Genomic DNA, 21,437 nt, shown 5'->3' with positions numbered 1-21,437 from the left:
ATGCTTCACCTGTGCCCTGTTAAGCAGAACTGAGCCTGCATCTGCATTTTGAAGTACAAAAGTGCCAAATGTAACAAACATCACCTATTACTGCTCTTCATGGCTTTAAACAATTACATAAGCGTACATATACACAGGTAAAATAACATACATCCCTTCACTTAATATATTCAGTAATTTAAAACAGCTAATGTATAAAAGTATTATTTAAACTTTGATCTAAAATGGCACACACAAAAAAAGTGCACTGGTGGAGTGCTCCAGATCATTGGCACAAATACTATAAAGGCACAGCCAGCATCCAGCTCTAGCTGTGATCAAGGAGCAGGCAGCAGTCACCGGCAGGATAACCTTGAGGATCGAGAAGCAGCATGTGCACAAAGCATATCTGTAATGTAAGGGGGAGCCAGTCCATTCAGAGGTTTGAACACAAACAGCAGAACTTCATATTGAATTCTAAATCAAACTGAAAACCAGTGGAGGGAAGCTAAAACCAGGGCAATATGATCTCTTCTCTTTGAACCTGTAAGCAAGTGAGCTACAACATTTTGGAATATCTGTATCAGCATTTTGGAATATCTACAATAATCCAGGTCTGATAAAACCTTGGATGACATTTTAAAGATAGTATTGAGAGAGAACTCATTTAATTGGAGCTAATAGCTAAATCCTAACTGTACCAGGTCTAAGTAGAAAAAATACAGTTGTAAGATATTGTCATAACAGAGAAATGAGATATCCTTTCTCCTGTCTCTCCTTCCTGTTCCTGATGCAGTCCCCCAGGGGGCTGTGGTTTCTGGTTGAGAGTATGCTGTGTGAAATTGGCTTCTCACTGGTCTGTTGACTGGATGTAAAAGCTGTGTTGAGAGTAAAGCATCCTTAGGTTCTGAGAAAGGTGCTATATCAGTGTACATTCATTCATTGACTCATTGATTCATTCATTGACTGATTCATTCATATCATGTTGATGTAACATTTGTTCCAGGAAGTATATGGAACAAAGAATAGCAAGTAGCAGATTATTTGTCACCTTTAACAGCAGATTCAGTACTGTAGCATGTCTTTAAAAAAGGCGGAAAACGTTATTAGAAATTTTCTATTTAAAAAAAGCAAATTTGAGAACGGACAGAATTTCTGGAATTTTAGAAAGCAATAAGAGTTTCTCAGGTAGTTACTCAGTTGTCACTCATTTAGTTCCTCAGTACTAAAGAGTCCAGGTTGTGCTAGAAGAGGCTGTACCACTGCATATTAAAAACCTGTATGAATTACATATATTTACAGTACATGAAATGTCATGATCTATATTCTGAGATGTTATAATGGATCTGTATTAAAGGCATCTGCAGGAATCTCATTCACAGATTGGCTAGTTTGCAGGGGAATGTTCATTTTGTGGATGAAATCCACAATGCAAATCTTTCTTACTTGCAGTCTTAAAATGGTCCAGTTGGTGGCACTGTAGGTCTATGACAAGTTTAGTCATGTAACTCTTACTGCAATAGATAGCTTCAAAACACAATGAAAAGAAAACAGCGATAACAGAGGAAAATGGAATATGGGGCTTTGTGGTGTGTGTGTGTGTGTGTGTGTGTGTGTGTGTGTGTGTGTGTGTGTGTGTGTGTGAGATCATCATCATCATCATTGTCATGGCAGTAGTGTTTAACGAAATGTGTATATAAAAAAATATATTTGAATTCTCTATAAATGCTCAGAAAGGTACATTATTCCGTTTGCTTCGTTAAAAGTGGAGTTTCATCAGTTCTGTGCATGAGGGCATTGATAACTTTGCTTTTCTCTCCAGACTGACCATATCTGCTGAGTGTCCAATGCAACTGGAAGACTTCCCCATGGATGCTCATGCCTGCCCCCTCAAGTTTGGGAGTTGTAAGTGCTTTCTAAATCCTTTCCTTTGCTACCTGTCCAAAAACAATCGCCAGCATAGAAAAAATATAAACTGTGGAAAACTGGTCACATACTGCATCTTGTATTTTTAGACAAGAAAAGGATAACCATCTTATAGAATTTAAACAGACCTAGTTTATACCACCGCAATCTGTCACTGTAGCATTTATCACTATGACAAGATATCCAAAAAAATTCTATAACGGCAATTATCTTCGCTGGTCTGTGAAAAAAAGGAGGTACCTAAAGTGGGTTAGCAATCATAAGGCAAAACGGTCTTTGAAAAATCTTCTTTAATGCATGCCAGGTGGTGCTATTCAAAAATGACCCATACATGAACTGCAGTGTGGTGTTGGGGTCGGGGGGGTGGGGGGGGGGGCTGAGGATGAGGTACGCTGAGGCATCATTTCTCTTATTCTCTCTCTCTCCAGTAATGAGACCATGGAGGAGTCACCCCTCCCTACCTTTGTATGACTCTATCTCTCTCTCTCTCTCTCTCTCTCTCTCTCTCTCTCTCTCTTTCAGTTCAACTCGATTCAACGCAATTCAATTCAATTCAATTTAATTCTAGCAAATTCAATACAAGGTAGCTTTATTGGCATGATTGAATCAGGTACAATTTTGCCCAAGCAAAGAGAGATTGGAGCTGAATATACTCTGTGGAAATAACAGTAATGTTTTTAGGTTACTGATGATGATAATGGTTTTAATACTAGCAAAATAATAATCAAAGTAAAAAAGTACGACAATTAATGTTAAAAGATAACTAGATGAAAACTAGATCAAACAAAATCAGTAATACTAACAGTAAATATATTAACAGAATATAGATAAGAATTATTATCATATTTTGCAATGAGAGGTTGTGTGCTTCTTTTTCCAAGGACAATTTGTTATTTTTTGGGCTAGGAGAAAATGTCAAAATTTGGGCATGTACAATTTTACTGTGAAATTTTGGCGGATCTGTGACTTTTTCACAATGGGGGAGAAAGGGCTGTTCTGTCTCGACCTCACTACTCTGACAGTGACCACACAGTCTTCTCTCTCTAGGCAGACAGGATTTTTTGTATCTTCCATTTCTTTGGCCAGATTCTGGTCACTGAGCCAGTACTTGGTGAGGTTGTCTATGCTGTGGCTCTCTGACAGTGTAGAGATATTCTGATAATTTGTATTCTCTGTTTAGTACCTGATACATCTGTAATTTAGTCCTGGTGTCATTGTCCCAATGTTCTAGATAGTCTTCTTTGCTTTTTTGATAATATGATTAACTCTGATTAGACTTTGGTCAGCAGTGCTGAACTGAGGCTGCTGTCTCTCTTTCTGACTCTCTCTCTCTCTCTCTCTCTCTCTCTCTCTCTCTCTCTCTCTTTGCGTTTTTCTCTTCGCATGCATTTTATATCTTCCCTGTTCTCACTCATATCAAGCAATTCCTAATAGCACATCCAAAAGACACAGTAATACACTCATGCAGCCCTTTCCACCGTGCATCAAAGCATTCAGACTGTACACTTGATCTTTCTCTTGCAGTTCAGCCTTATCACACTGCAGCCATTCAGAAGCAGGATTAAGATTATCACCTGCTCCATAGAACAGGACACTTTGGGGCTGGATTAGGGATGGCTCCTGGTCCCTGCACACACTCATGCCCACACAGACACACACTTACACACACAGACACACACTTACACACACAGACACACACTTACACATGCATGGACACATACTTACAGACAAAATGTGTGGCAGTGTGGGAAAGGTCTGTCTTGCACAGCTTTATTTGAAGTTTTGAATACTGCCAAATGGATTGGCTTCACCTGGGAGTTGTCTGAGCTCAGAATTTATGGTGCGATGCCAGAGAGACAGTGTGTGTGGAGAGAGAGAGAGAGAGAGAGAGAGAGAGAGAGAGAGAGAGAGAGAGAGAGAGAGAGAGAGAGCGGGGGAGGGCTATCCTTTTCTGCAGCCAGCAGAGTCTTACTGTCTTTTTTAACCAGGGCCTAAATGTGCTCCTCAAGTATAAAAAGTGCTCTTTCTGTACACATAGTTGGCACAAACAAATTGTAATCTGCATAGTTTTCCAAGATGTTTGGAAATATTCCAGCACTGTAGGAGTTCCAACGCTGTTCATATTTGTCTTTGAAAATAGCAATTTTATTGCCTTTAATACTTTACACTTCACTGAGGTGTAAGGTTCAAACTTTGCCTTTTGCATCACTTTGGCACTTTTATTTATAATACAGTATAACACTGCAATTTGGTGGGAATTCAGCTATTAAAAACTTCACTCCCTTAATGCACTCGAGTTGGGTATGGTGTGTACAGTGCACTTGGAATTGGGCATGGTGTGTCCAGCACAGCAGTGCCACTGCCTACTAGTCCTGTTGAAATCCATTGAGCATGCTGTGGTCACATGTACCTGTGAAGTTACAGAGGCTTTGATAACGTGGCCTGCTTCCTCCATCAGCAATGGTCTGTAAGCCCCATGACACAGGCATGTTCCATATGTTCCATAATGTTTTGGATTTGGTGCAGAATAATAATGCAATAAAGATAAAGATGACCAAGGTTCTATTGACAAAGGGCTTTCAGTGGGGATTCCATAATCTAAAGGGCAATTAAGAACAGGGTGAAACCTAAAGTTAATAAAGTTAAACCTAAAGGAATATAAACTTTATGGCAGATTTGTTAGTTTGGCAACCCTTTCATGTTTTCAGCACATAAACATGTAGAAACGATCTCTTCCCCTGCTGCAATTTTAGTCTGTTCCTTCTTTTTTGTGTGTTTGTGTTCTCGTTGGACTGTTATACTATAAAACAACCTTGAGTGTCAGAAAGAGGCTATATAAATTAGATTATTATTATTATTATTATTACATAGAACATTGTTAGTAATTCTTTAAAATTGTCTGTCAGGGGCTATTATATTATACTCCACTCTTAGTAATTCCATTATATTTATGATGTGGCAAAACTAGGAAGGCCTGTAGTTCTATTCCATTTTCAGATGAAGTATTTTTAGAGGCTGTATCTATAACGTTGGTGGCCCGAGTACCGCAGGGCGCGGGGCAGGACGCACAGACTTCCTTGTCGGTGAAACACATTTATTAATACAAAACATATATGACACAGGTGGCACTCACACACAACAGGTACGGAAACCATGACTATACATCTAACATTAAACAAAGACGCATACACATTAACAGGAACTACACAAACCATTGTTACGGTTACAAAGATCTACAGTAACACCTACGTAGTGACAATGACCAACAAAGGGAGCACACACAGACAAGGGTTTAAATAGACACACAAGAGATTCACATTGAACCCTTTATACGTGTGTGCAATCCCAGGGAGCGTGGTTACAAAAACAAAGACAGTACATTAGTGCATTCCGCTGCACGTGGCAGGCCATACCACGTGACTATGAGGGGAGGAGCAGTCCGTGACCGTATGATTTGTTTGGTCCTGACATGGACCTCAAGTTTAGGACATCTATAAAATTCTCGGGGGAGAATTCCTGAGATTTCTAATATTCCATTACCAAATGCAGGTGCTCAAAACGCACATGGCAGTAAACATATTTGATTAGTAATTTAACTTTTAGATCAGTCAACAAAAATGTTTATGATTAGCATTGTGTATTGTTACATAATGGGTTTTATAAAAGCTGTTTTTGAATTCATCATCTTTTGTTTGGCTGGTTGAGTAACAGTGGCAGATGCCTAATTCAACAGTCGTCTCCATCAAACAGAACTAGAACTTTTCTAAATAACTGCTGCTCTCCTTGCCAGAATGTGGCTGTTGTATACTGGATGCTAATGCAGTTTTTTTTTTCTTAAATATATAAATATATTCAGTTATATACAGAAAGAGATCAATCACACTTTAATGGTTAGGATTGGATCTAGGATCTGGAGCTCTATAGACACATTTCAGTAAATGTGCAGCCATGTGTGTTGTGTGGTAATGGACAGAGCACACAACATGTCATCCGTACACTGATGGCAGGGTTACTGCAGAGAGCCTCTGCTACTCAGTGCTTTGTCATTTGGAGAAATACATTTGGTTAAAGTCATTGTAATACTCATGATAAAATGCAAAGGCTCTTTATTATTATCTTTGTCATTTTTTCTTTAGAATTTCCATGACCTCCTGATGTTTATTTCAGACTAGTGCATTAGGATAATTATGAGAAGAAATGCTCAATTATGTATTCATCTGATGGGGAGAAATAAAAGGAAGGAAGCAGTAATAGCAGCAGTGGGCATGGTATAGCGACTTAAAGGACTTCCTGTGACATTCCTGCGACCAGACGTTAGTGTGGTCTGTCACTGCTACCAGCGTCATGTGCCTTCTTTCGGACCGCTCGTGCTTCTTCAGGGACCTTTGGACTGGCTCCAGCCTACCCTGCTTGTTTAGACTGACTTCCTCTCACATTGGCATTCTGTGCTGTGTTGTTTAGCTGCAGCTCTCTGTCTCTCTTCCTTTTGCTCTCCCTTTCTTGGCTCGGCTACCCCCACTACCTTCCCACTCTTGCACGTGCTGTTTTCGTTCGATGTTGTGCCATCCAGCAGTGAGAAGCTTCCCAGGCGGTGGGGCTCAAATCCTGAATGACATGGGAGAAGCATCCTTATCCACACTCTCTCTTCTCCCGTCTTCACACTTTTGCGTCCAGTTCCAAAGTTAATGGGGACAGATAGCTTAACCCCATTGCAGATTTATTTGCTATAACACATTACCAGAAACCATGAATCACTTCACTTTGTATTATTCCAACACAAGGACCCATCTTGTGTCAGTCAACCAAGCACCATCTGCCTGTACAGTTACATAAACTTCAGCAGTATCACTTCAGCCTGCCAGGTGTTGTCAGCAGAGGCAAGGTGCCCTGCGGGGTGCCCCTGAGTGGCATGCGGTGAAAGTACTGCCTTTCCTGTGGACTGGGACAAATTCACCACTGGTCTGTTTGCCATCTGTGTCTCACAGCAAAGGGGAAACTAGGGAGGAATTGCACAGAAACATGTCAGCCTCTTTTTAAATTTTTTTTTTTTTATAACATATTCATTTAGTGGGAGGGGGTCCTCATATTTTGTGGGATTACTATTCTACTTCCCAGCCAGTGGTGTGTGGCTAGTAGACTGAAAGATATAGCCACAGACCTCTACAGAGGCAGGGGGTATTCAGTCTCTCATAATTGTGGTGCTGTGATGTGATCCTTCATGTGATCAGGACAGGCATTTTGTGATAAGATCCAGCACAAAAATTGTGCTCTAATATTATAAACGTATTATCTAGGTCTTGAGCAACTTAATTGTTTCATTAAATGGGAACTTTACCAGACAGCATAAATGCACAGCAGGTGAGCCCATTCTGCCCATTAGTGCAGACTGTTGAGATAATCCTTTAATGAATACAGGTGTGGATTACATTGACTAAAAACATCATTGAAAGTAAACTTTATGTGAGATAAAAATCAAAAAGCAATCGAGAGAGTAGACATTAATAGTACACAATAGTAGCTCATGATACTGTGTCATGTGATATATATATCCTCCCATAAGATGCCAGCTGTTATTGCTGATTATTATATGCACTGATAATTCCTATCCCATGCTGTGATGCCGTTCTCATGTTCAGGAGCCAGGTATAGTCATTATTCTAGAGATGCAGAGCAGATGCACTTCTTCTCTAGAACAGGACAGGTTTGAAACATTATAACAATGCTTGTAATGATTTTGTCTTGAAAGGGTCTTCCTACAATTCTAACAAAATAACCCACATTAAAAACTATTAAAAACCCTTAGAAGTCCTAGTAAAGCCCCATAGTGATTATTCTTTTGTCTATAAACATATTACAAACATTATGCCCTTCTTTGTATAGTAGCACCATGCACAGTAGGTCATCCTTTCAAGGCCTCATAAGAGTAGAATGCTGAAGGAGCTGGTGATTTGAGAGCCATGTCCTATATTTAACATCTATACATAGCTAATCCTGGTCTTACTGCAGTATAGTCTGGAGTCATACAATGCTGCATCATCTTTGGCTCCTTATATAAATCAGAGATTTCACTGGGATGACATATAAGTCTCAGCAGTGAATGGCATTCTCATCAGGAGTCTAATGGTATTTCACTTCCGGGAGGGATTTATAACACAAGTCTGCCTAAGCATTTCTATAGCCTTCTGCAAGCCTTTGTTATAGTGTAAGATTTGTTTCTGTTGTCATAATATTTCAAGTTCACAATAAAACTACTGAATGATATATAGTGATATATAGTATTGGTATATAGTACTATATAGTATTTAGATAACTGAAAACACCAAATTATTAACAATATATCCAGCCAGCTCAAGCCATTGGATTACTGAATAAAACATGCAGTAACTAATGATAACAAAAATAAACAAATATATAAAATAATCAATCAATCAACTAATCAATTAATACATAAAAGAGAACATTAATGACAATTCAAAATGCCAGTCTAAAAAAGCATGATTTGAGTGTTGATTTAAAAGTAGGAAGACACGAGGCCTTCCTAATGCACTGGCATGTGTAAGATCTCCATCAGTCCTTTTGTTCCTGATATGCTGATGCTGATAACAGCACAACTCTCACAACCAGGCCAGTAGCACATCAGTGTCACTGCGGTGATGAGGATGGTATTCCATCAGCAGTGGCCCTCTGGCTAGATACTGACTGTAGATGAATGGGCTTGAGGGGAGATGGACAAATATGCATGCAAACAGATGGGCTACAGTCTACGAATATAAACCTAGAACTGGCTATGCTAGCATTACCTAATAAAGTGGTCAGTGACAGTAATACCTCCAGCTGTTTAAATAAATTGGCAGGTGATGGTATATACCCATACATATACACAAGCATACACATGCACACATGCGCACATGTGGACAGATAAGAACACACACACACACACACACACATACACACACACACACACACACACACACACACACACACACACACACACACAAATACACAGAAACCTAAATTGCATTTAAAGGGCAAAAAGCTCTGAATCATGTCTGTACCAAAACAACATATCCAGCCAGCTCAGTCCATTGGCTTACTGCATAAAACATGTAGTAACTAATGTAAAGAAAAATCAATCAATCAATCAATAAATAAAAGAGAACATTAATGACAGTTCAAAATGCCAGTCTAAAAAAGCATGATTTGAGTGTTGATTTGAAAGTAGGAAGACACGAGGCCTTCCTAATACACTGGCATGTGTAAGATCTCCATCAGTCCTTTTGTTCCTGATATGCTGATGCTGATAACAGCACAACTCTCACAACCAGGCCAGTAGCACATCAGTGTCACTGCGGTGATGAGGATGGTATTCCATCAGCAGTGGCCCTCTGGCCAGATACTGACTGTAGATGAATGGGCTTGAGGGGAGATGGACAAATATGCATGCAAACAGATGGGCTACAGTCTACGAATGTAAACCTAGAACTGGCTATGCTAGCATTACCTAATAAAGTGGTCAGTGAGGGTAATACCTCCAACTGTTTGAAATAAATTGGCAGGTGATGGTATATGCCCATACACAAGCATACACATGCACACACACACACAACCACACACACATGCACGCGTGCACACACACACACACACACACACACACATGCATAAATACACAGAAACCTAAGTTGTATTTAAAGGGCAAAAAAGTCTGAACCATGTCCTTACCAAAACATAATCATTCCAACTTAATGACCTGTCACCCTGGCTACAGAGCTGAACTATTGAAGGCTCCACTCTCTCCTGTGAGGCCCTGCTCTGCTGGTAGGTGGCAGTTGTGGGGTACTAGCATCAGCTAAGGTCTGCTAAAGCTCAGTAATCCTTCACTGAAAGGCGTGGTGTTTAAGGACTGGTTGGAAACAGCAGTGTGTGTGTGTTAACCAACAGTGAGGGATCTGATGGAGTTATTTTTGAATGCCAGTGTGCCAGGATTTTCTATCATGTCTTTTTTATCTGCTTAAGAGAGAGAGAGAGAGTCAAGGTTTAAATGTTCTTTCACTTATTCTGTAAACGACTATCCATTTGGTTAATAGAGATGATTGTAAATATAATTATGGTTTTAGATCTGTAGTACTGCGCATAGTACTTACATAGTATTGCAAATAGTGCTGAACAAAGTAAACTAAACAAAACTATAGCAGAAATGTCATAGCACTGATATTTTCATGTTTCATTATGTTGCAGAAGCTCTTGTGGAAACCATGTCATAATTGGTTTGTTCCATACTGATTTTAAGGTGGTTATTTTTTTTCTGGAAAATGATTTTGATGCCCCTTTCATGCAGTAGGCATGTTTTATTGATGTACACTGGGCTGAAATGACATTGTGGTTTCTCTGATGGATTCTTGAGAAATGGAGTGTTTTTGGCCAGTCACAGTATGTGTATATGTGCATGAGGTATGTGTTGGCATGTGATAATGGTTTCTAGGGGCCACTAAAGCTGCTTTAACATCCTCTAAACCATGCCTTCTGGCCTGCAGGACGGATTATCCCTTGTACCAACCCTGACTCTTATTATTCCTTAAATACCTCACTTCTGTAGTTCTTGGAGTTCCAAGCACAAATGTACTCTGAAGGCATTTGCACAGCTCTGTGATGCAGTAGTACTGAGTGTAATGCTGTCACCAGGCCAATCATCACTGGTCACTTCTCCTTCTTTCTTTCTAATTCCAACTTTAAAAACACTCACCCAGTCTCTCACAATGCTAACTTCCTAGCATTTATAGTATATGAGTGCAGGGCTTGCTAAGGTGGTGTGAATTACCAAGCCTTTTCCATCCCAGTCTCTCACTATTCTCACTTCCGCAAATGTAAAGGCCACCTGTCAGAACCTGGATTAATCCATCAAGAAAGGAAACAATAATGCTGTTCAAACTGCTCCATAAATAGGAACGTAGATGTGATGCTTGAGTTCAGATTACAAATGGTTATGACTAATTAGACCTCTTTTCGGTGACAGTTTGGCATTGAGAATAGACTTCTATGGCAGCGGAAGGTTGATGCTCATGGAGTTCAGTCCCTGGTCCACAAGATAATCACCAAGCTTTCTGGCTCCTACATTTTCACACTGACCATACTTCCCCATTCGGCTGCAGACTAGGGTAAGGTGCTCTCTTCTTAGTGTAGCCGAGATGCATGACACAATGTATGTTTATGATTACAAAGCCCTTATCACACCAGTGGAGGACAGCTCTAGTGCAAAAGTGTCTGTTTTTGTTTTAGCATGGAACACTATGATGATTTTAATTATCTCAGGCCTATTGTTAAGCAAGCACATTCCATCTTTTTGCATATGCTTCATACAGAGACCCACCTCTTATCAAATAAGTGTAAGAAGAAATCAGCACCTCACTACAAGCTAAGGGCTGCATACATAGATTAGAACATAGCCCAGCAAGCCTGAATATAAGCTACTCTCACATATAAGTAAACTCTCTTATCTTCTAAAGCACAGATGAGAGCCGACTGGCATAGGAAACACTACTTATCATATATTTTGTTACAAGGAAAATACAACAATTACACCGTACTACAGCATTAAAACACTATTCACCAAGGAACAGTTTCTGTTCTTTGTAATTAAAGAGAAAATATCTGGAGAGGCTGTGAAAGTAGCAAAAAGACTGATTTGCTTGTAGCTACATGGATAAATGGCTTAAAATGCAAAAGGAATTGTACATTCAGGAAAGTGTGATGATCATAATAAACAAAAATGACTTCAAGACTCCCCAAGACTGAGATCCATGATCCAAATATAGGTTCAGCAAAGACCTCTTCATCCAGTAGCAGCCTAACATTTATATTCACTATTTTTAGAGACTTGAACACTTTACCTCAAGAACATGATACTTTGGTAGTTTGGTACTTTATGTTTATCAGAAAATTTAAGCACCTTTTTTTTTAGAAAGTGAATTTTCTGTATGGCTAAATGCTAGAATCATGTTAACAGTTATACTGTATTTTTACAAATAAAATATAAGATAAATAAATAATTTAGCATAATTTATACTAAGGGGTAGAACAAATGGTGTAATTCATAATATATTTACTAATGCATGACAAATGATACGTGCACTGAACTATTATGAGATAATGTTTCCTCAGACCATTTTATACATTCATTCTGAGCTGTACAATCTGGCTGGACTTTTACTGTGTTGTGGGTGGCCTGGTCTTTAAATTGACCTTTCTCAGTGTGTACACTTTAGTTAAGGCTTGTTCAGAATGCCAAAGGCTCGGCAAGCAGCTCCCTGAAATTACACCTTTCATAATGTATTTGTTAAAGGAATGGATCAATAAATGAATGAAATTAAATGGCACTCAACAACACTGAACAAATCCAGCCTTACTTTGGCACATTGCTTACACTTAATGCTCTGATTTAATTTGTTGACAATAAGGTCATTATAGGTTAATTGAATGATTGAGGTATGGTTGTATGTGTTGGTTGGTTTCCACCTGTATTGAGCTGGCCTCTACAATAAGCCCTTTAGGAGTAAGCGCAGGCTCTGCCAGCCTTGCAGGCTTTTTACTGTAGAGCACGCCATGTACGACTGTCTGGCATGCCAGTGAATGAGCACACAGTGGAGCACTGGCGCTTAAGAAAACAGCCTGCATGGCTAGAGTCAATCCTAATTGCACTGGTGGCGTCCGTCATTAGAGTGGGAGGATTACTGGACCACTTAGAGATTGGACGCCATGATGGACTACATTAGGGGATTGGAGCAAAGGAGAGAACGAGTGCTCTTATCCAATCGACTGCTGTATGTGTTCATGGCTTGTTTTATCTGTAAATCAGGCTTTTTGAAAATGCAGTAGAATACACTCTTATTTATGTATTTGCAGGAGCTCATCCAGGGAGAACCATGTGTGTCTTCATGATTAGATTGATAGTGTGCTTCATTATAACATATGACTGAGAAGAATGGAAGCAAGCAATTATTTGTAGACAAACTTGCACTAGGCTGCAAGTATACTACTTTTTCAGGTTTTTAATGAGGTACTCTTGTGTTAATCGGACAAACAGATACTTCTTTTTCACCTGAGGCTCTGATCTCATATGCAGCACATATGATGACTAAATGTATTATCGCTAATGCTTGACTTGGTGTGATTGGACAAGCTTACCTGCTGCTTGTGAAGGAAGCAAAACATTTCTCTGCTGCTGACAGATGTAGGATTATACACAAGCTCTGATAAGAAAATATAATTCTTTATGCAAATCATTCAAAATGGCATCCGCAGGCTGTAATACAGTTGTTTGATCCAGTATGGTGGTGCATTCATGCAAGGTAACTTTTGAACACCCTTCCTGAATCTCTTGTACTGCACAACACTAAATGCTATAATGCAACTTGAGTGACGCTTTAGATCTTGGCCTTATGTCTCAGCTAAGCTCAGCGTGTTCTTCCAGATGCTTACCCCATCTCAGAGGTGGTGTACAAGTGGACACAGGGCCCAGCCGAGTCTGTGGTTGTGGCAGAGGAGGGCTCACGACTCAACCAGTACCATCTGGTTGGCCAGACGGCTGGCACTGAGGACATCAGCACCAGCAGAGGTAAAAAGAGGTGATACCACATGATGTGTGAACACAGGAGAGCTAAATCTATGTATATGGTTTCTGCATGTTTACATGAGTGTTTGCGTTTCATTTGTTACAAATGTTTATTTCTGAGGTACCATTCAGAGGTTTTTTTTTTGTTTCCTGGGTGTAACGTCAGTGACGTTTCTCCTGTTGACAGCCAACCATGTGATTTTGCAACACTAGCGTGAGAAAAAGAAAATCAAACTAGATAGAGATGACAAATAAATGGCATGGATCTAAGAGGACTTGAGAGGACTTCCAGCTGAGGGAGAGAGGAAAGTGGTGAAGAGGAGAGAGTGAGGGAGGTAGGAAGAGAGATGGAAAGATTAAGGGAATGAGCTAAATAAACATTTGTTCCTGAGCCATTGGGTCTGGAGGGTTATTCCCAGTGCCTCACCATCAGCTGTGCTTTTACCACGTGATGGGCCATGAAAGGCTGGCACTCTCAGGGGCACATGGGAAAAGGGGTGGGGAGATGGGAGGCCCAGAGGCATCTGCTTAATTCAGTTAAGTAAAGGGAAGTGGTAATACTCTCTTATCTGACTCAAATTGGTTATTACTGGAAGCACATGGGGTCAGCTTTCCCCCTCTTCTATTCCCATGGATAGATATATATGGGCAGGAACACTGGACCTACCTCCTGTGATCTTTATTAATACATCAGTTTACCCTGATCACGAATGAGGCCTGAACACTGTTCGGCACATTGTATTGACCACTGCCCTTTCTCTGGTATCCCTAATGCAGTCCCACCTGACTCCACTCTACACCCTGCGCCTGTAGCTCAGAGTTAACCCTATCTCACACCCCCTACCTTTATCATCTCTTGTACTCCAGCTGACTGGATTGCAGAGTAAAGGTTGTGAGGCTATTAACGCTGCTAATCTGAGGTGCAAACCCTCTTTACAAATTCAAGAATAGACCCACCAAGAGCTCAAAGCATGGGCACAGTTATTAACAAAAAAGGAACCTAGCAAAGAGAAAGAGAGTGAAAGCAAGAGCGAGCAGGAGACTCTTAACAACTGCTGACAAACTGATGTGAAATCATTGCCAGTGAAAATGTCATCATCATCACAAGCAGCCCACTGTAAAGACATGAGGATAACCTGTCACCTTTTGTTATCTAAAAAAAAAGCCCTTCTGCAAAGAACACCATTTCCAGTGTGCTTTAGCATCTGAGCCTTTCAAGTCCCAATTTGCAGATAGGGAGGTAGAAAAGCCCACACTCACCAGTTGACCACCATGGCAGCAGTGTTTTCTGCTATGAATGGAAGTTCTCCATAAACGCTCCAAAAGCTGAGCAGTAATGTCCACCACAGGCGCATGTCTGCCACCTCTCACTAGAGTCCCGCCCAGCAGGGCACATCCAATGCTGGCTCTCTGAAATGGGACACCCCTGGTTGTGCTGTCCTCGTGGTCATGGGCACACGGGGTAAAGAGCAACAAGGTGGACATGGTGGCGATCCCCTCTCAATGAGGACTCACTCACTCCATGGTTCATTATGAGGCTTGCGAGATGAACCTTTGCTTTGAGACCCCGCTTTTAGAAGCCCTTACTCATTTTCATCTGCTCCAGTGGGGCACTCAGTCCTCTATGCCTTTAGCTGCTTTTCTTGTCAGGTTTCCTCACTCTTGCTTGGTCTGTGTACCTGTGCACACGGTACACTGGCTGTTGGCCTCGCCTGACAGGGTGCTTAGGTCTATGAACTAGAGCAAGAGAGCCTGAATGAGAGTGGATGAGACAATCAGAATGTGACAGAGAGTGTGTGTGTTTGTGTGTGTGTGTGTGTGTGTGAGAGAGAGAGAGAGAGAGGAGAGAGAGAGAGAGAGAGCTACAGGATGCAGATTGTGACAAGGGATTAGTTGGACACAAAATCGGATTTTGTCAAAAGAAAGCAGCAGTCATCAGTGGATTTCCTTTAGTTTATCAGACTCTGCGGCCTGAAGGGATTTTAGAAAGCTTCAAATGTAATCTTGACTTGATTAACAGAATATATGGTGTTTTTCCACTCTCCTGTATTCCTTATTTTATTCCTGTTCTCTCTCTGTAGTCATTGTTATATTCCGGCTAATGTCCATGGAGTGCGAAGTCTAAGAGCACTCCACAGGCTACACCCTTGTCCTTCACCCAGTCTTTCCCATATCTACTTACTCATTCTACACCATGAAGTAAATTTACATTCACATGCTCATATGAATAATTCAGTATGCAGGATCATGTTTCTAATCATGATCGAGGGGGGATTGAATTATTTTAGGTATTTAATTGTGCACGTGTTATTGTGGTACTGAAGCATCATATTGAAAAGATAATGAAGCTGATTAAAACAGAAGACGGAAGTGCAGATTTCACAGTAGAGACCTTATGATAACTGACCATTGTTTGGTGCTAATGAGACTTCCTGGAATTTAATCTAGTTACAGATGGTCTTGCCTGCAAACGTTCTTACCAAAATTCAGCATTTTCTACACTCATTTTTTTATTTGGTATTTTGTTCTGTCTCTCCTGCTGTCTCTCTCTTTAAACCTCTCAGATGGCTTGCTTTTATCCCCCAGTTTAATCACACTTTATCTCCCTCCCTCCTTCCCGCTCGCCGTTCCTCCTGTGTTCACGGTTCAATTGCTTATGTTTCTATCGTCTATCACATTTTTGATCCCTACACTTTCCTTTGACCTTCCCTATGCTCTTGTCACCTTGCAGGTCAGTACACAGTGATGATGGCCCACTTCTACCTGAAGAGGAAGATTGGCTACTTTGTGATCCAGACATACATGCCCTGCTTCATGACCGTCATCCTGTCGCAGGTGTCCTTCTGGCTCAACCGCGAGTCTGTCCCTGCTCGCACGGTCTTTGGTCAGTGCCTTTTTCCAATACAGATGAGTCTAAAAAAAGACTTCTTTGCAGCCAATCAGTTGGACTCTTATTACCACCAGCAGCATTACAATCTACAAAGCAATTCAGTCGTGCATTGCTAGAGTTTCCAGTCATCTTTTGAGTATAATGATTCTTAGCTGATGTGTTCCTTGCCAGCTAATTCATTTACTGCTTAATGCATCAATAATTCTTGTCAAAAAGTCAGAATCGACTGGGTGCAGACAGATGGAATGAAGGGCTAATCTTCTCAGATGGCTGTGGTGGAATTTGCTCTGCAGCTACTACTGTGGTCCTCAATAAAGCACTGTAGAAGTGGACAGACCTAATCACCTACTGAGAATTTACATTTAAAATGCATACACAAATATATACAAAATCCTTTGCTCCTTATGCATTCACACATTCATTCAGTGCATATGCAAAAAGTAACTCAAACAACGTTTATTATAGCTCTGACCATAACCCAAATCCTACCCATAGCTCTAACTGTAATATAACTCACTCCAATGCACTACAAAACTAAATGACTGTTTTCTACTTAGTTGCCTTGCATGCCTTAATTCTATGAAAGATTCAAGGAAACAAAGCTCAGGAATATTTTTCTTCATATTTTCCTGTATTCCTGTGTTTGTGTGGATATTTTGTGTTCACAAGCAAGCACACACACTCAGACAGACAGACAGACAAGCAGGCAGACAGACAGACACACACATACACACACACACACTTACACACACACACCACAAAGCTCCATATTCCATTTTCCTGTGTTGGCAATTCTCTGGTCCAGAGCCTAGGAGATGCTATGTGTTGCTGGTAAGGACTAGCACCTCTCGTCAGCATAACAGTTTAATCTCACTCTGCTTCAGAGGAGCATGATCAAGCCAAGTCACCATGCTTATGGCATGCATCCCATGAAATGATAAGTTCACAATGCAGTGTGATGCTGCCACTCATATCAGTGAAGATAAGTTAAGGATGGGAAATCATATTTTGGCAGGGATGTCTTGGTTGTCTAGTAATGGTTGATTTAGTAATTAGGTTCAAAGTAAAAGTCTTTTTCATGTGGTGATTGTCAAGAAAATAAAGAAAATAAAGAATGAAAAATTATGATGTTCCAATAATGGAGCATTGTAACGTTTCCACTAAAAGGCAGTGAGTGCCTTTAACCCTGTACTCTCTTTCCTCTCAGGCGTGACCACTGTCCTTACTATGACCACGCTGAGCATCAGCGCCCGCAACTCCCTGCCCAAGGTGGCTTACGCCACAGCCATGGACTGGTTTATCGCTGTCTGCTACGCCTTTGTCTTCTCTGCCCTCATCGAGTTTGCCACCGTCAACTACTTCACCAAGCGCAGCTGGGCCTGGGACGGCAAGAAAGCTCTGGAAGCTCAGCAGCCCAAAGTGAGTACGGGTGGGTGTGTGTGGGCGAGGGGTGGGTGGGAGAATGTGTGGGTGGGCGTGTATGCATGTGACATTCTTTTCAATTACATTCCCCTCACATATCCCTTCATGTGTCTTTTCAGCTTTAAATCTTTCGTAGTGTAGAATAAACATGCCCCCTCATCCACCCTGCTACTCCAGTAAGAGAGCCATTTATGTTGCAGAAGAGAATGCCTGGCCTATTTCACATAATTTATATCTTTAAATGCATCACTTTGCTTATTAAGGTTATATAATGCACTCTTGCCCTCAATTACTTCAGCATCACTGCAGATGATTGCCCTGTGCTTTCATCAATATATGCTTCATAAGACTGAACCATCTTGAAACATCTTTTTTTTCTTTTTTAGTTTCAGACATTGACCATCCCTCAAATATGAACAATCTATTAGCAGCTCTGTAATTGGTACTGCTGAAAGATGTCATCTTCTAAAAGGCTGCAGTTTTATCCTCAACCAGAGAACTTGCGTCTACTCATAAACCCCATAGCCAACACATCCTGCTTTTTATCTGCTTTTTACTGTACGTTTAAATGTCATAGATGCTTTGAGATTGTCTTGCATTTTGTTAAGTAAGAACTGCATGGCCCTAATTTATGGTCTGTGGTGTCAAAAAAACAGAAACCAAAGCCCATGTGGTGTCCATGAGCCTGTGTTTGTAGAGTGTGGAAAGCAGACCTTTGGAAAGTTGTGCCTGGGCCTTCAGTAGCTCTGCTGGAAAGGTCAGGCGTGTGTTACAGGACATCCTGCGGGAGCAGTGGGGAAAGTCCTGCATGCCTAAAGCAGATTGCATGCTCCAAGCGTGGCCCTGGTGCATGCCACAGGCCACACTTTTCATTCACTGCATTACGGTGTTGCGGTTTGTTTTTTGTTGGCTGGCACGCTGAAACAGATAGGTGCAGAGAGACCTCATTAGGGCTGTTTTAAGTGATTCGGCACACGAGGTCCAGTGACGCACAGGTGTCGATATGGAATATGACAAAAAGGAGTGCTGCTGAGGCTGAATGACATGTCCCCTTGGCTCAATATCTGGCCCTTTCTCTGGCACAAGCAGGCACTGTGCCAATCCCTGGCCCTCCTCCTGCTCACAGGCAGCTCCCTGGAGCTCAAGCTGGAAAGATATACTGAGCCGCTTCACTGTACCAGGTTTTAGGGAAGCAGCATTCCTTTAAACTGGGTTCTGTAAAGCAATGTCTTAATGATTACTCCACTGACCAAAACCAAGTTAGAACCTGAGGCCTTATCTAAAATGAAAGACCTCCTATCTCTCCTTTTTTCTCTCCCCAAAATGCCAATCACTTAAAATTCAGTTCTTTAAATATTTCTTATAAAATATGGAATTAGTTTTGCATAGGATTCCAATGCATTTTTCCTTCCAGTGTAGTCACAGACAGATTAAAGCTTTTTTAAAATTCCAGATGCAAGAAGATAGTTGAGATATGCTGATGCTAAAAAACTGGGAGTACCGGCTGAACATGCACTGTTCTGTCCTATACACCTACCAAAACACACCCACATTTCACATACTAATGAGTGGAGCTTGCCTGAATCTAACACTGGGATTTGTTTAATATGGCTGATAACTGTGTCTTTTTTTGAGGACAAGCTTTTGTGTGCAAGCCAAGCAGCACTGGAGACAAGCTGAACAAGACTTTCAAAATAAAACCTTAATGTCATTTCACTTGTAAGAGACATCTTTAGTCCTGACTTGCAAGCATTGTTCGCACAGTGTAGATGAGACAAGTTCACTCCAGTCAGTTGGCAAGTCTTTTTAAATCATAGCCTCCACTCTCCTATTACCATGTTCTCACTTTATTAATCTTTTTAGCATGCTCTGCTGATGTTATTGTCTCATATTCAGAGCTAGATCTTTGTTAACAGCATTGCTCTCTTCCAACAAGAAGGCTACAACCTTCAAACTGAATCATTATAACACTGTCAGATTAGCTGAAGTCAGGGTGGCATTTGTGTTGCACCCTTGCAACTATTCTTTTAAAGTCATGACTCAGTTATAATGTCGTTTTCGTCATGTTTCCAACTACAGAAGAAAGATCCACTGGCACTGTCCAAAAAGCCCAACAACACGTGCTCCACGGGTGTGAACTTCACAGCAAACATAACAAAGGATGCGGCCATCGCCACCATTTCCAACAGCACGGCTGTGCAACTGAAGACCGCTGAGACCAAAGCTGCCATGGACCCCAAAAAGACATACAACAGCATCAGCAAAATTGACAAGATGTCCCGGATAGTGTTCCCTGTGCTTTTTGGCACTTTTAACCTGGTCTACTGGGCTACGTACCTCAACAGGGAGCCTGTTATCAAGGGCGCTGTTTCCCCCACATAGAACGGTGGCCATGGCTGCTGTGACCTACCCTTGTTCACCCCTTCATATTCTCTCATCCACCACCATGTCAAAGCGGACCTACAAGGAGCAAAAATGGCGCCAATCATCTATTCACTCTCAACGTATCAAAAAGCTCTCCTCTACTCTTCCTTCTGTTTTCAAAGATTGCATGATCGATTCAAAGCTCTGTGGGAATACTATTACCATATCTGCCTTGAATTTCTACTATCTATTACTCTTATACTAGGATTTCTTAGGTGATTGTTGCATTTATCTTCTATGCTAATATACATAAGCAAGGATTTCACTCATAACAAATCAGTTTCCAATTTCAAAAATGATGTAATGATTTGACAAAAGCAATTATGCATTTGGCATCCACATTTATCAGTGAGTCAAACAAATGCACATAATTACAAGTACAGCAATGCCAAATGCTATGCAAAAAAGAAAGAAAACATTTTCTACTGTAACAATGCTTATTGAAAACCTTGCTTTGTACAAATGGGCTCAAGGCTTCTGGTGTTGAAACTCGAGCATTTGAGGCATCGAGCAGAGATGCAAAGCGGACTAATAGCCATGCTAAAAGTGTTGCCTTGGGAGATATAATGCCATGTGTGTGCACTGAAATCTCCAGCGATTACTTTTTAAAACAGTTTTGAGTCCACTTTCATTTTACTCAACTTTGCTATAGCTTGAAGCCATTTTGAAGCAACGGGCTGACTTGTATTGCACCCTCTATTGGCAGCTTTTAAAACTTTGCTCTTTACTACTGCAGTATGGGGAGTAAAGAAGGTCGGGTTGCAGTTATGACTTTCAGATCACTTGTATATAAGCTGTGAATGCTTTGCTTTATTATCAGCTCTTGGCCCTTGTGGCAGGAACTGAATGTTGTGCTATAATGTTATGACAATGTGCAGCTAAACAAAACAAAACATAAACACAAGCTAGGGCTCCAGTCGTGGATCTGCAGATTGGATCGTTGCATAGTATGGGCTTCAGCTTTTATAGACTATGGAATTCTTTTCCGACTGTCACGTTACCAGGCTTAGTGTAGGCATTGTCATAAATATTAAGTTGTTGTTTTCCTGCCTGTATTGATATGAATTGCTTATGAACTTATTTAACATAGAGTAGAATTTGATGCATTTTCTTTCCATGTATTGTGACTAGGTGAAGTTGTTATGGCTTGCTGCAGCAGGACAGAGAGAAGCACTGAATGCTATCACCTAG

General features: G+C 40.9%; 2 protein-coding genes across 3 annotated transcripts in view; one reads left to right on the top strand and one right to left on the bottom strand.

Annotated features, from left to right (window-relative positions):
- The window catches only part of gabrb3 (gamma-aminobutyric acid type A receptor subunit beta3), a 57,824-nt gene extending 42,521 nt beyond the window's left edge, over positions 1-15,303 (bottom strand). Inside the window, exon 1 of one of the 2 annotated variants that reach the window (XM_081717326.1) lies at positions 14,771-15,303. In XM_081717326.1, the coding sequence (XP_081573452.1) occupies positions 14,771-14,865 (95 nt within the window). In that variant the 5' untranslated portion in view covers positions 14,866-15,303. The remainder of the gene's footprint in view (positions 1-14,770) is intronic. The other variant, XM_081717327.1, reaches the window with a different exon arrangement.
- The window catches only part of gabra5 (gamma-aminobutyric acid type A receptor subunit alpha5), a 33,639-nt gene that overhangs the window by 9,389 nt on the left and 2,813 nt on the right, over positions 1-21,437 (top strand). The window contains exons 7-11 of the mRNA XM_027005577.3: positions 1,802-1,884; positions 13,370-13,513; positions 16,242-16,394; positions 17,608-17,819; positions 19,902-21,437. The exon at positions 19,902-21,437 is cut by the window's right edge and continues 2,813 nt beyond it. Coding sequence (XP_026861378.1) covers positions 1,802-1,884; positions 13,370-13,513; positions 16,242-16,394; positions 17,608-17,819; positions 19,902-20,204 — 895 coding nt within the window. The 3' untranslated portion in view covers positions 20,205-21,437. The remainder of the gene's footprint in view (positions 1-1,801; positions 1,885-13,369; positions 13,514-16,241; positions 16,395-17,607; positions 17,820-19,901) is intronic.

Source organism: Electrophorus electricus, chromosome 7, assembly GCF_041902795.1.
Source record: "Electrophorus electricus isolate QZ-2024a chromosome 7, ASM4190279v1, whole genome shotgun sequence".
NCBI lineage: Eukaryota > Metazoa > Chordata > Actinopteri > Gymnotiformes > Gymnotidae > Electrophorus > Electrophorus electricus.
This window is presented reverse-complemented; position numbering and strand designations above follow the sequence as displayed.